This window comes from Brachyhypopomus gauderio, chromosome 2 (genome assembly GCF_052324685.1).
Source record: "Brachyhypopomus gauderio isolate BG-103 chromosome 2, BGAUD_0.2, whole genome shotgun sequence".
NCBI classification, from domain to species: Eukaryota; Metazoa; Chordata; class Actinopteri; order Gymnotiformes; family Hypopomidae; genus Brachyhypopomus; species Brachyhypopomus gauderio.
In genome coordinates, this window is record NC_135212.1 from 35,663,271 (window position 1) to 35,678,886 (window position 15,616).

Below are 15,616 nucleotides of genomic sequence, written 5' to 3' on the forward strand. Positions count from 1 at the left end.
CTACCGGTGGAGAAAGTTTGCTTATGTGATCACGTGACTGACCGGCTTCATTTGATTGGTCACTCATACTCAGGTGATGAGACGTTGGTCAGTCTTCTCACTGAAAAGACAAATTATTTACAAATGGTAAACGGTAGCGCGTGGCGCAATTCCGATTGTAACGGAGTAAAAGTCGCGTTTTTCTCAGCACATATTTACTCAAGTAAAAGTAAAAGTCGTTCATATTAAAACTACTCTTACAAGTACATTTTTGTCCAAAAAGCTACTTGAGTAAATGTAACGGAGCAAATGTAACGCATTCCTACCCACCTCTGCGTACTTCACACAAAGTGATTACAGGTCCACACAACTGGGTTTTTTATTATTTAAGTCTACATATATTTTAAAAACTGAGGCAGAAATAAACCATAATGGCATATATAATATTACATATTTTACTATTTATTGAATTAAAAATAGGCTATAGAGTACTGTGTTTAATTATCTGGCCTTTTAGAGGACTTTCTAACCCTAACCCTGTACTCTTCATCTGATCAGCAAGCATGTATAGTAATGTATGTATAGTTTCTATGTATACTTATGTACACTACCGTTCAAAAGTTTGGGGTCACTTAGAAATGTTCTTATTTTTGAAAGAAAAGCAGTTTTTTTTTTATTTAGCTAACATTAAATGCATCAAAAATACACTACATTATTAATGTGGTAAATGACTATTCTAGCTGTAAACATCTGGTTTTTAATGCAATATCTACATAGATGTATGGAGACCCATTTCCAACAACCATCACTCCAGTGTTCTAATGGTACATTGTGTTTGCTAACTCTGTAAGGAGGCTATTGGATATTTAGAAAACCCTTGAAAACCCTTGTGCAAGTAGGTTAGCACAGCTGAAAACAGTTTTGCTGATTAGAGAAGCTATAAAACTGACCTTCCTTTGAGCTAGTTGAGAATCTGGAACATTACAATTGTTGGTTCGATTAAACTCACAAAATGGCCAGAAAAAAAACAACTTTCAATTGAAACTCGACAGTCTATTCTTGTTCTGAGAAATGAAGTCTATTCCATGTGAGACATTGCCAAGAAACTGAAGATTTCCTACAATGGTGTGTACTACTCCCTTCAGAGGAGAACACAGACAGGCTCTAACCAGAGTAGAAGGAGAAGTGGAAGGCCCTGCTGCACAACTGAGCAAGAAGACAAGTACATTAGAGTCTCCAGTTTGAGAAATCGACGCCTCACAGGTCCTCAACTGGCAGGTTCATTAAATAGTACCCACAAAACGCCAGTGTCAACGTCTACAGTGAAGAGGCGACTCCGGGATGCTGGCCTTCAGGGCAGAGTGGCAAAGAAAAAGCCATATCTGGCTAATAAAAGAAAAAGATTAATATGGGCAAAAGAACACAGACATTGGACAGAGGAAGATTGGAAAAAAGTGTTATGGACAGATGAATCAAAGTTTGAGGTGTTTGGATCACACAGACGAACATTTGTGAGACGCAGAACAACTGAAAAGATGCTGGAAGAGTGCCTGACACCATCGGTCAAACATGGTGGAGGTATTGTGATGGTCTGGGGTTGCTTTGGTGCTGGAAAAGTGGGAGATTTGAACAAGGTAAAAGGGATTTTGAATAAGAAAGGCTATCACTCCATTTTGCAACACCATGCCATACCCTGTGGACAGCGCTTGATTGGAGCCAATTTCATCCTGCAACAGGACAATGACCCAAAGCACACCTCCAAATTATGCACAAACTATTTAGAGAAGAAGCAGGCAGCTGGTGTTTTATCGGTAATGGAGTGGCCAGCGCAGTCACCAGATCTCAACCCCATTGAGCTGTTGTGGGAGCAGCTTGACCGTATGGTACGAAAAAAGTGCCCATTAACCCAATCAAACTTGTGGGAGCGGCTTCTGGAAGCATGGGGTGAAATTTCTCCAGATTACCTCAGCAAATTAACAGCTAGAATGCCAAAGGTCTGCAATGCTGTAATTGCTGCTAAGGGAGCATTCTTTGACGAAAGCAAAGTTTAAAGTAGAAAATTATTTCAAATAAAAAAAAACATTATTTCTACCTTGTCAATGTCTGGACTAGGGGTGACCTGCAATAGTCGCTGATTCGACTATAGTCGACTATACCCCCTAGTCGACTATGAATGTCATAGTCGAATGTACCATTCTAACTGCATGGGGGTGCCCAAGGACGCTGCTAACCATTAGTTGTTACATTAAATGTCTTTGTTTTTGTTATATATAGCCTTTTGTCAAATATAATCATCCTAATTTCTGTTAATAAATATTTTTAAATGATGTGTGCGCATTAACAATAGGCATCTTCCTTACTACACATTAATAAATCACACCCTGCAGTTGCACAATCCAAATGAGCAGAGCTGAACACGCTACAGATTATAACGGCTACTAAAAAAACTTCAAAAGTATTTTGAAAAAAGTCCTGAATGAGAACGAGATCCTGTTTAAGGTGCTCTTAAAAAACCCCTGATTCGACTATTAGTCTACTAAATGGAAAATCTGACGAATCAGATTCGACTATGAAAATCCTTAGTTGAATACACCTCTAGTCTGGACTATATTTCTATTCATTTTGCAACTCATTTGATAAATAAAAGTATGACATTTCAGGGAAAACACAAAACTGTCTAGGTGACCCCAAACTTTTGAACGGTAGTGTATGTATGTATTAGTATATATTGTCATAGTTTGAGTACATACACTACCCCACACACACTTCTACCTAAATGTATATATAGTTTGTATGCATATCTATAGTATATGTCAGTCATGTATTCATTATCCGAACAGCTTAATCCCGCTAGTCACGGGGGGGCTGGAGCCAATCCCAGCATCTCCGGGCAAAGGGAGGGTACACCAAGGGCAGGTCACCAGCCCACGGCAAGGCCAACACACACGCACACCTACAGGCAACTTAGAGAGACCAATCGACCTAACACGCATGTCTTTGGACCATGGGAGGAAACCCACACAAGCACAGGGAGAACATGCAAACTCCACACAGAGCAGCCCAGACCGAGAATCGAACCCAGACCGCCGTGCTGTGAGGCGACAGTGCTAACCACCACACCACCATGCCGCCTCATATAAGTCATGTCAGTCAAATCATTCCAGTCATGCCAGTTATGTCAGTCATATCAGTCATGTTACTTTTGTTCGTCATGCCAGTGATGTCATTCCAGTCATGCCAGTCATATCAGTTATGTCAGTCATGCCAGTCATGTAATGCCAGGCTTTGCAGACTACATTCATACTTTCATTACACGGGCAGTCATGTTAGGCGTGCTAGGTGTGCAAGGAGTGAATTAACAAAGCATAGTCTCTGGCTCCCTCAATCTCTCTCTGTCGGTACTATACAGGCCCAATCATGTATAGACACATGCACGCCTTCTTATATTGTTCACATAGATGCAGCCCTAGCCAGATATGCTATTTCTGTGTCTCCCTTTCTGACACAAGCAGATGTCATCACACACTATCTGTAGAGTACACACTGGCCAAACCCAAACAGCTTTTAAAGGACCTTTTGGGCTTCCTTTTGCCGCTTGCAGCTATATTTAACATTGGTGAAACTGTTTTAGGTGCTTCGTAAACATGGCACTTGCGACTGGCATCATTAGAGAGGGCATTAGATAATATTCCATATTTATGTGTGACCCCCTTTTTTAATAATATTATCATCCTAACTGTATCTTGGTGCTGTTTTGGTGTCCAGCTCTGCTGTTAATATACACACAGTGCAAACAGCCTGTGAGGCCTTGATAGCGTGTGTGTGTGTGTGTGTGTGTGTGTGTGTGTGTGTGTGTGTGTGTGTGTGTGTGTGTGTGTGTGTGTGTGTGTTTCATCTTATTTACACTGCATTGTAGCTATAACATCTTCCTGTTATGCAAAATAGTAATACATGTATTTGTTTCTCTTTCTTGTTTTTTGAATTTGGTGTGTGACTGCTTTCTTGTCATTTAGGCCTATACACACTTAAGTTAGAAAGTTACATTATACTTATGACAACAGCAAAGTTACAGAATAAACAATTAATCTTTTGTGCCTGATTTAATGTTGCATCACGCAGTGTCTGCTGGGTATTGTTGCTCTTCAGAGCTTTATCAAACCCTACGGCTGTTTACGACAATAATGTGATGCCAGTGACAGGTGCACTTTAATTAATAGGGTTGTTATTTGGGTTTTAGTGTTTGTCAAATTGCTTTCTAGGGAAGTGCATCCTAGAGGAAGCCTGTTAGTCAGCTTGTTCAGCAAGTTGTAACACATCAGCATGTAAGTCCCTGGACTATTACCCTCTCCACTCTGCAGTGTCTGTAGCACCCTCACTAGGGCTCTGGGTTTGTTTATCACAAATAAGGAGGCACAAAAACCGATCTTAAAGAGTAAATGTTGTAAATGAATTATTTGTTCCTACAGTATTCACATAGCACTGCAAATTTATTTTATGCACTCTTATTTTAAGATCCTTTTTGATTAAATTGACCAAATTAACATTTACTGCCATACTCATAAATATGTATATTAAATAATTTAAAACATATAAGTCATAATATTTATGTCAGTCTGGATAAGAGCTTCTGCCAAATGGCCAAAACCTAAATGAAAATGTAAACATGTGGTCATTAGGCATGGTCATTCTATATATCTCTTTCATGCTGATGATACACAACTGTACATTTCAGCCCACACAACAGCTGGGGCCCACCTAACATTAACATGGATGACCTACACCTACTAGAACTGAACCTGAACTACCTGCCCTGCCAAATTCATATGGCCTGTTATATAATTATTATTGAAACAATAAGCAATATTCATTTGCAATTACAATTGTCTCCAAATAGTGTTGTTTTGTAAACACAGTGCTATCCAATGTCACCCATGGAGGGTGTGTTCCTGTTCCTTGCCACCGTTTCCTTTGTCTTGCTCATCAGGGGCCTATATCTGGCTCCTACTAAGTTGCTTAAAGACAATGTCAATTGTAAAATGTATGTTGTAAATAAAATGTAATTAAATGTAACTACGTACTTTTCATAGTCTTCTCCTTTGACCACTCAAATGGATGAGATCTATAGGGTCACTGATGACCTCTAGTAGTGTTTTGCTTTTGCACCATTCTTGAAGCTAGTTCTTGAAGTCAGGATAGCAGATGTCCACACCAGGTTCAGGGCTCCTAACTTCACTCTTTTTAATCATTCCAATGCTCATTTTGAAAATGCATTAATGCAAACGTATGCCACATGCTGTTGTCATATGCCATAATTTGTAAGAAGGTGTGGGGTGTACCAAACTGATAACTCAGCATTTCCTTGTACTTTTGGCCTTCTCTCAAGTTTGTGTGTGTTTGTTTATTTATTTATTCATAACCACAAATACAGTTTAGAGGAATTTGAATCACATCTGTCACAATGCATATCAGCAGCTCCGTAATCATGTTACATTGTCCCCACATTTTGTATTTACTTTTAAAATTATTTATTTATTTAGAAGTTAGCATATTTGCTGCTTATACCCAAATATGTAGCATGGTCAGTGAGGTTTGGAGTAATTTTTACCCATCATATGTTTTTTTGTGTTTTTGTCTGGTCTCAGTAAAATAATGTAGCACTTGGGAATAAATATACAAAATAGTAACCCAAAGCTTGAGGCCAGAATGGCAAATATCTCCACAGCGACAGTGAATTTTCCAGGAGAGCTGACATAAGCTGGAATAAAGGTGATCCAAACTGCACAGAATATGAGCATGCTGAATGTGATGAATTTGGCTTCATTAAAGTTATCAGGCAGCTTCCGTGCTAGAAAAGCTAAAAGGAAACATAGAATGGACAGGAGTCCAATATAACCCAGAACAGCCCAGAAACCTACAACTGATCCCACATGACATTCTAGAATAACTATGTCATTGTATTGGTTCATATTTTTGTATGGAAATGGAGGGGATATTGTTAGCCAAAGCAGACAAATAATGACTTGTATGAGAGTGAAGGCAAGAACACTGAGTCTCTGCTGTGGAGGCCCAAACCATTTCATGACATTACTTCCTGGAAGTGTAGCCCTGAAGGCCATTAACACCACTATTGTTTTCCCCAAAACACAGGAGATACAGAGGACAAAGGTAATCCCAAACGCTGTGTGGCGCAGCATACAGGACCACTCAGAGGGCCGACCAATGAAAGTAAGTGAACAGAGGAAACACAGAGTCAGAGAGAAGAGCAGCAGGAAGCTCAGCTCTGAATTGTTGGCTCTGACAATGGGAGTATTTCTGTAGTAAAAGAAAATCAATCCTATTGTGATTGTAAGGCATCCACCAAATAAAGAAAATGTCATCAGCAGAATACTCATGAGTTCAGTAAAGTTCAGGAATTCAGTGTTTTTCAGATCACATCGAGTCTTGTTCCCATTTGACTTGTACTCGAGTGGGCATGGGAAACATGCCACTGCATCTGAAACCACAGATATATTAAACAGGGGAAATGAGGTCATTTCAGAATGGTGTAAAATCATTTGAACCTTTAGTTGACTACTTAAAAACACCATCAGCATTAGAGTAAAAGAAAGCAGCCAGGTCTTCTCACTTGTGGAGTTGCTAAATTCTCCATCTGAACAGGGGATGCAGTCAAAGCAGCAGACAGGCTTCCCGTTTGTGAAGGCCCTGATGGTGCCTGGGAGACAGCTTTCACTGCACACTGACCGAGGAACCTGGAGAATATAGTGCCCATTCAGACTTCACTAAGCCTACGGCAGTAGTGCAGTACACAGCAAAGCACAATGCATCTCTGATAATCACAATACAATGTATGCATGCTCTACACTATAGAATAACATTATATGATGCTTTGCTTACCATTTGTTGGTCCCCTGTCCAGACAGCACTTACATAATCATTCATTATGAACTGCTGGCCATCTGCCTGAGATGCATCGTACATGCCAATGGTCTCAAATGTTATCATTCCTTTACTGTTAATCTGCCAGTTGACCAGAGCATACTGTGCAACTGGGTCCCCCTGATTGTCAAACAATACTTTTTCTCCAGTTTTAGTAGTGAAGTTCACCTGTGTCAAGTAGTGCAACACCTGAAATATAATAGAGTGCACAAAATATGTATTGAACTAGATTGCTTGGTTCATTCATTCATTCATTAGGATAAGTACATATTAGACAGAATAATTTGAGTGAAAGTGGGACAACATTGTGCTTACACCACCTGCCATGGCTCTATTGTTTTTCTATCTGCACATGTGCCGTTTCGGAAGGGCCCTTTTCCTTCCTGACAGGCCAACAGTCCATCTGCTGCATGAGCCACTGCATAGACTGCCTTGTAAACGTTGTTGAGCAGGCTGGTGTCTGACACGTCCGTGAAGCTTGTGTGTATGTTCTCCAGGGACTCCTCTCCAGTGCAGGGTTTTACAGCATCATGAGACTCCAGGCCCAAAGAGCAATCAAACAGGTTCTCCCATATTTCAACCAGTCCAGTATTACCTAGCCTCACAGATGGTCGACTACTTGCAATGAACTCTTTCAAGCCGGGAATGTGTGCGTTGGGTACAGCAAAGCCGACTGCACCACCCACAACAGCATAGTTCCTGGCATTAGCGAGGTACCGGTAGGTGATCCAACCCTCACTCCCAACCCACTGAAATCCAGTCACATTCTTGTAGTAAAGCTCTTTAATGAGGATGTCCAGGTCATTTCCATCTGCAAAAGCCACAATGACCCTGGAGGTAGATCTTTTTATAATATCTACCACATCTAGAAACTTTTCTCTGGAGTCAGTCCTGTAAATAGCCATTGAGTACTCAACACATACCCCTTCTTTCTCAGCAGCCTCTAAAAAACTGGCCATTCCATCATTGCCATAATCACTCCTGCTTCTGATAGCTCCGACCCAGGTCCAGCCAAAGTGTTTGACCAGTTTGGCCAGTGCTTTGCTTTGGTAGTAGTCACTAGGGATTGTTCTGAAGAAGGAAGGATACTCCTTTCTATTGCTGAGACATGCACAGGTCGCCGAGTGGCTGAGCTGCAAATGAGAAGGACATGACAGTACTCTTATTTTACTATAGAATTTTTACTCATAGCTAATGTTACTTGATTACACAAACGATTTTTTATACAAAAAAGAAGTGTCGGAGTTAATTACTCTGCCTTCTGTATGATTAAAAAAGAAATGTACTTTATACAGGTTACAATTGTCAAGAAATTTGTCAACTCTTAAGAATTGTATCCATTAACATCCATAGTACAAGGTAAAAAAAGACAAGATTTTAATTCAGTTTACTAGCTGTATTTTATAGAAAATTATATGACCAAAAGGACAACATGTATATTTAATCAAAGATTGTCCCCTCACAGTTTAGGTGTTCACTCAGCATGAATAATACAACTTGAAAGAAACTGTATCTCTATAGAAGTGATGGATCCAAAGAGATAATTGCTCATCAGTATGTTTATACCTATATTATAATTATCTCAATTTGTAAGTGCGATTTGGCTGATATATAACATTATATCAATATATAACATTATAACTACTATATGATAATGGATCATCTGTTTTTAACCTTGCTATTTACAGTAATTATTTACATTACATTATTTTAATAAATGGCAGTGAGTCATTCTGTGTCCATTTGCTCACCACTGGTATGTGAAATAAACCCATGGTCCTCACAATCCCTATGGTGGCTGTGGAAGTGGTCTCCCCAATGACAGCATGCACAGTGGAAGGTTTCGAGCAGCTTTCAAGTCCCTCTTCAGGCCCATTCATGAGAATCAGTGATGCCATAACAGAGAGAGGAACACTAGGGCAGGAGCCGTATATCCTGTAGCCGAGAGTAAAGCCAGGAAGTAGATCTGTGCTATTGTTAATCTCCTCAATAGCAAAAATCATGGTCATGGCATACTGCATCTCCCCTGGATCAACCCTGAAAACAGATTCTCTTATGTGATCAAAAGTGTGTTTATGTCTTTCTTTCTTTTGGTAAATGCTTATTAACTCGGCAATCTAGCAGCTGATTTTAATTGAACTTTTGCATTTTCACACAATTTTCACAGAACCAGTATTAAAACTTCTACTATTCAGTTCTCTGTAACATCCCACAAATATCCCATGAATATCGTACCCATAACATCTCACATGTCCAGGACTGGCCTGCAGTGTTGGATTCATACCAACTGGATACTGGTGAAATGAAAAAATCCCTCCTATGCACATGTCACCTTCTTTAGAAAAATAAAGGAGTTCATCTGACCCATAGGCTGTGCATTTCTCCTCTTCAGCATTAGCAGTGAAAAATATGACAATCAGTGGGTTTGCGAACAGCAACATGGCTATACAGGACATATATGCTCTACAGTATCCCATGGTAGTACTGAGGGGACCTCTGTATTTATGCACTCCTGAAATCTGTGGAACATGGGGACTGAGAATGCTGAAGTGGAATGTTTATCATTTCTATCCAATGATGAAAGAAAGTTTGATGAATGACAATGAGGTAGGATTGGGTATACTTGGTCCAATCCTAGACCAAAGATGAATCCAACATTATACCTTATAGTTACACCCTTCAGAAAATTATGAAAATTATTATTCCCATAATTTCCTTTAGCACTAATAAAAATACATTTCAAAAGATGATTTAGATTTATGTTACTACATTTTTATGTTATATTATTTTCCAGTTAAAAAAAGACTAGGTCATTATTATAGGTTACATGTAGTCTACATGTCAAATCAAATCAAATCAAAGTTTATTTGTATAGCGCTTTTCACAACACATGTTGTCACAAAGCGCTTTACAGGATTTAAAAGGTTAACAATACTATGGGTCCAGAACCCTAATGAGCAAGCCAAAGGCGACAGTGGCGAGGAAAAACTCCCTATGATGGTGGGGATTAGGAAGAAACCTCGGGAGAACCAAGACTCAAAAGGGAACCCATCCTCCATTGGGCGGCCCGTTAACACACAAATTACACAAAATACAGACAAATACACAAGTCACACACAAATCACACAATCAGACTAAGTAAAGGTAAAAATGAAAGTTCTGGGTTTTGATATTGTCACTGTAAATGTCTGTTGATGAACGCCAGGCTTTCATTCCATGTCGGAGCAGCGATGCTGGTATTGTAGGCTCCGACTGCAATGTTACTCTCCAGGTGAACCTCGGAGAAAAGATACGAGATGTAGTAACTATGTAACAGATTAATCAAAGGCCAAACTAAACAGATGAGTCTTTAATCGAGTTTTAAACAATGAGACTGTGTCTGAGTCCCGAATAGAGGCAGGAAGATTATTCCACAATTGTGGAGCTTTAAAAGAAAAGGCTCTTCCACCTGCTGTGATCTTTTTGATCCTAGGAACAGTTATTAACCCTGCGTCCCGAGAGCGAAGTGATCGCGCTGGGTTATATTGTTCAATAAGTTCACTAAGATAGTCTGGAGCTAAGCCATGCAGCGTTTTATATGTTAATAAAAGTATTTTATAGTCAATACGGAATCTAATTGGCAGCCAGTGTAATGACGATAGTACGGGCCTAATGTGATCAAACTTTTTAGTTTTTGTTAAAACTCGTGCTGCTGCGTTCTGAACCAGCTGGAGTTTGTTTATTGATTTACCAGAACATCCAGCTAGGAGACTGTTGCAATAATCTAAACGAGAGGATATGAATGCATGGATTAGTTTTTCTGCATCACTAATATTTAATATGTTTCTAATTTTGGCAATGTTGCGCAAGTGAAAGAACGCTACCCTAGTTATATTATTAATATGTGTATTGAACGAGAGATCTGGGTCTATTGTGATGCCCAAGTTCTTTACCTCTGCGCTGGGGGTTATAGTAAAAGAATGTAGATTCAATGCTACATTATGTATCTTGTCTCATGTATCATGTCAGAATGACAATGCCACTCACAAAAATATCATTAAAATGTAATTCATTTTTCTGTTTTATCTTATTTATTTATATGTTTAGCACTTATTCAGGCATTTCACATTTTATCAACTTTTGTATTCAAACATTTAAATAATGGCAACATTTATTCAATGTTTTATACATGTATTTGGGTTCACAATGTTTTATATTCACATGGACATGGATATACAGTCTGAATACAGTATGTGTCATGTCTTAAGCTTCAGTCTGATTATTGTATGTCAGGCAGAAAACAAGTCACTGTGATCTTGCATGTCCTTTACCCATGACATACTTTCTAGTATTATGTTCGGGCTTAAGTACAATAATATAACATTTTGGAATAAATATACAAAATAGTAACCCAAAGCTTGAGGCCAGAATGGCAAATATCTCCACAGCGACAGTGAATTTTCCAGGAGAGCTGACATAAGCTGGAATAAAGGTGATCCAAACTGCACAGAATATGAGCATGCTGAATGTGATGAATTTGGCTTCATTAAAGTTATCAGGCAGCTTCCGTGCTAGAAAAGCCAATATAAAACACAAAAGAGCCAGAATTCCAATATAACCAAGAACAGCCCAGAAACCTACAGCAGAACCTAAACCACATTCTAATATTATTTTATCAGTGGAGTGAAGCATGTTTTTGCGAGGCACTGGAGGTGCTAGTCCTAACCACAGAGCACATATAATGGTTTGGAACAGAGTGCAACAGAAAACACTCATTCTCTGTATGGGCACTGAACACTGAGGGAGGCTGGTGCCTGGTACTGTGGCTTTGAATGCCACCACTACTGCTGCTGTTCTTGCTAAAACACAGGACATGCAAAGTGCAAAGGTGATGCCAAATGCTGTGTGGCGCAGCATACAGGACCACCCAGAGGGCTGACCAATGAAAGTAAGTGAACAGAGGAAACACAGAGTCAGAGAGAAGAGCAGCAGGAAGCTCAGCTCTGAGTTGCTTGCCTTTACAAGTGGTGTGTCTATGAAGTAGAAAAATACCAAGCCTACAGCTACAGTAAAAGAAACTCCTGTTAATGAAAACACTGTCAGAATAATTCCCATGTTTTCCTCATATGTCAGGAATTCCACTTCTTTTGGAACACAGAGGTTGTGCTTTTCATTCGACCAAAACTCCAGGGGACATTTGATGCATTCAATAGAATCTAAAATGAGACAGGATGATGATATTTTTTTTATTCATGCTCACAACTTAGAAACCTTTCATTTAACTATTTAAGTCTTCTTACATCAGTAATGTAAAACATGGATTACCTGTCAAATTGCTGATTTCACCAACAGGGCACAGTACACATGTAAAGCAGCAGGACGGGCTCCCTTTTATTTGTGCCTGTCTGTAGCCTGGCTGACAGCTCTCACTGCACATGGATCTGGGCCTCTAATACACATTCTCATTCAGTTACACTCAACAATAATTTTTAGATTTGTACTAGAAATTCATGAAGTTTTTTTTTCTTCATAGTGGACTTACTGTTCAGGCTACGTACCATATAACTATTTCCAGTCCAAACTATATTGACAGGTTTCATGGCAAACTGCTCATCACTTGGGAGAGAAGCATCATAGTTGCCAACTGTAACAAAGATTACTTCTCCAGCTTCATTCTTCTGCCAGTTCACCAGCTCATACCTTGCAGTAGGGTCTCCATTGCTGTTAAAATACACTTGCTCACCTGATGGCATTGTGAAGTTCACAGTCTGTAAGGCATGTGACACCTAAAAAATTATACACGAAAAAAATGCTGTGTTTATATGCATGTCATGCTCTCATTTCTATTTATATTGAAGTCTTGTTTTTCCTACCTCACCTGGAAGTAGTATGTTCCGTTGGGTGCAATGCACATTTTCAAGGGAACCATCAGTTTTGCAATCCAGTGCGTTACGCACTGCATGAGCTATTGCATAAACTGCCTTATACACATTGTTGGAAATCCTTAGCTCTGATACATCAGTGAATGTGTTATTAATTTCGTTGAGATTCTCAAATCCATTGCAAAGCTTGACATTCTCAGCATCTGGAAAAAACTGACATCCAAAGGTTGTTTCCCAGAACTCAGTCAGAAGGGCATTTGAGGGACTCTGAGAAGGATGGACCTTAAGAAGGAAATCCTTCAAGCCTGGAATTTTTGATTTATTGATCGTGAAGCCTATTGCACTGGTTATAACCTTTGAAGTTCTTTCGGTTGCCAGGTACCTGGCTGTTATCCAGGACTCACTGCCTACCCACTGTAGCCCAGTTATATTTTGAACAAGCGCCTCCTCTAGCAGTCCTTCCATTTCACTCTGGGCCAGAAATGCTACCAACACTTTAGCAGTGCCTTTTTTGATCACTTCCACAACTTTAGCAATGCTTTCCTTTGAATTTGTTCTTAGAATGGCCTCAGAGTATTCAATACATACACCCTCCTTAGCTGCTGCCTCCATGAATGTGGTCATGCCATTGTTGCCGTAATCATTGTCACTTCTTATTGCTCCCACCCACGTCCAGCCGAAATACCTGACTAGCCGAGCCAGTGCTCTGCTCTGATAGTAATCACTGGGAATCGTTCTAAAGAAGGTGGGATACTGCTTTCTGTTAGTCAGGCAAGCACATGTAGCAAAATGACTTATCTGTTGGAAATAAGAAGCAAATATGAATAGGATTAGTGCACTCTTGCTGTGTTCTTTGTTGTAACAAAATGAGATTGAGGCTCATTGTTTTACCACTGGAATCTTGAAAGGTCCAGTTGCTCTTGACATCACTATGGTTGAGGAGGATTCTGACTCTCCAATGATAGCTTGTACTGCTGAGGAGCCATAACATGTTTCTTGTGCTCTACGATGCTGACCGTTTATCAAAGCCATTGCTGATCTCATTGACGCTAATGTTGAGCCACAGCTATCAAAAATTTTGTATCCAATAGAAATATTAGGGAGAAGGCCACTCTTGTTAATTTCATCAATAGCAAACAACATAGTCTGAACAAACCGGAATTCTCTGAAGTTCAGGCTAAAGAAATGGAGAAAACGTGTTTCCATTACTATACTTACATGTTGTCATTATTGTTTCCACAATTTCTTTTTTTGACATTTGCTTTGGTCCCCAAGCTTGAAATATCACTTAAAAAGATTGCATGAAAGAAAAGATGGAACAAACCTGTTGCAGGTCAGATGTTGTGGTTTCTCAGTAAATGAAGGTGTCTGTGGTGTAATTTTGCTGTGAATTGAAAAGGCTCCTCCAATGATAATGTCCCCATCCTTGTAAAGCAGAGGGTACTCAGGGCTTCCAATCATTTGACAGTTAGCTTTCTCACCTTTTGCTTTAATGATCCAGAGGAACAGTAATGCATACAGTAACATCACAGAGGCTCTAGGGCACTGCTCTGCTGCATTGCCCCAGCTGGAGGAGCACATTAAATAGGGATTGATAGCCCATTATGGGGCCATTGAGTGTGCGATCATGTGTTGTGAACATGTGATTAGAAGCTCATGTTTGATTGGATGTCATTTAGGAGGATGACGTGGTCAGGGCAAAACATTTTTCTTCCTCGGACCAGTCAGCTGCCCATGTGGAGAGATTAGCTAATAACATTCATGCTGACCATGATGGGTCATACTGCAGGATAGTGACGGGAATAGTTTCCCTGCATCTAGATATCTCTCACTTCCTATCTCTACATATCTCCCTCTTCCTGTCTCAAGATCTTCACTTATGTAATTGTAAATGTGCCATATTTTGTCAATTGTGATTTTTACACCCCAGTCAAAATTTGTCCTCCGCTTTTAGCCCTTCTGTGCAGTCAGAACACACACACACACTAGTGATTACTAGGGGGCTGTGGATCACACATGCCCAGAGCGGTGGGCAGCCCTAGCCCGGCGCCCGGGGAGCAGTTGGGGTTAGGTGCCTTGCTCAAGGGCACCTCAGTCATGGCCTTAGGTCTGGGAATCGAACCCACGACCCTCCGGTCACAAGACCAGTTCCCTACCACCAGGCCATGACTGCCCAATGTAGGATTCTTTATCACATGACAGTGCACAAAGAACGTATCTACATCATTGCCATTGTTTTGGCCTGTCTGATTCATGCTGCACTGTCTCTAGTTTTCCTGTACATCCTCCAACTCTTACACACAAATATGACCTTTTTTGTTTTCTTTTAAAATTTCATATTTCTAAGCGTACAGACACTTAAATAAACCTGTCGTAAAAACAAAGAACCTTTATTTTTACAACGTTCCAATTAGAACAATTAGAATTAGAAATGGCATTCTACTTATTACAAAAGACAATTGCAGTAGGCTAATGTTTAAAATGAAGGCATACTTTATTACATTCACTCACCAAGTCTCAAAAATGAATTCTAAATGTCCATACTTCAGTAAAGGTGTACTATAAGTAGTAGATCTCACATCCAACTTCAGAACAAATTATAAACAAATAACAATAAAATTTTAAAAAGCCATCTGTGACCTAGTTTTGAAAAAAATAAAGTCTAACCACCAGATAGAAGGGATTAGCGAAAAATAAAATTACATAAATAAATTGAAGATTTATTGTTTAGTGAGTTAGGCAACTTTGTTAGCTAGCATGGTTAGGCAAAAACATTAGCTGAACTTCAGTATGACCTTTCGATGTGTATAAACATAATTAATCTAAACTCAGGATGACTC

The 15,616-nt window shown here is 39.6% G+C and overlaps 2 protein-coding genes across 2 annotated transcripts; both read right to left on the bottom strand.

Annotated features, from left to right (window-relative positions):
* Nucleotides 1-5,558: 5,558 nt before the first annotated feature.
* On the bottom strand, nucleotides 5,559-9,212 carry olfcj1 (olfactory receptor C family, j1). Its single transcript, XM_076997490.1, has 6 exons — nucleotides 9,151-9,212; nucleotides 8,667-8,952; nucleotides 7,236-8,048; nucleotides 6,874-7,104; nucleotides 6,605-6,728; nucleotides 5,559-6,472 (listed from the first exon to the last, which is right to left on the bottom strand). Exons 1-6 carry the CDS (start codon nucleotides 9,195-9,197, stop codon nucleotides 5,559-5,561), a joined length of 2,415 nt encoding a protein of 804 aa, XP_076853605.1. The 5' UTR covers nucleotides 9,198-9,212.
* A 1,987-nt stretch (nucleotides 9,213-11,199) lies between these two features.
* On the bottom strand, nucleotides 11,200-14,303 carry olfch1 (olfactory receptor C family, h1). The gene is made up of 7 exons (XM_076997540.1): nucleotides 14,101-14,303; nucleotides 13,668-13,953; nucleotides 13,043-13,574; nucleotides 12,768-12,979; nucleotides 12,453-12,680; nucleotides 12,220-12,343; nucleotides 11,200-12,110 (listed from the first exon to the last, which is right to left on the bottom strand). The coding sequence occupies exons 1-7, from the start codon at nucleotides 14,301-14,303 to the stop codon at nucleotides 11,200-11,202; spliced, it is 2,496 nt and encodes an 831-aa protein (XP_076853655.1).
* Between the last annotated feature and the right edge of the window lie 1,313 nt (nucleotides 14,304-15,616).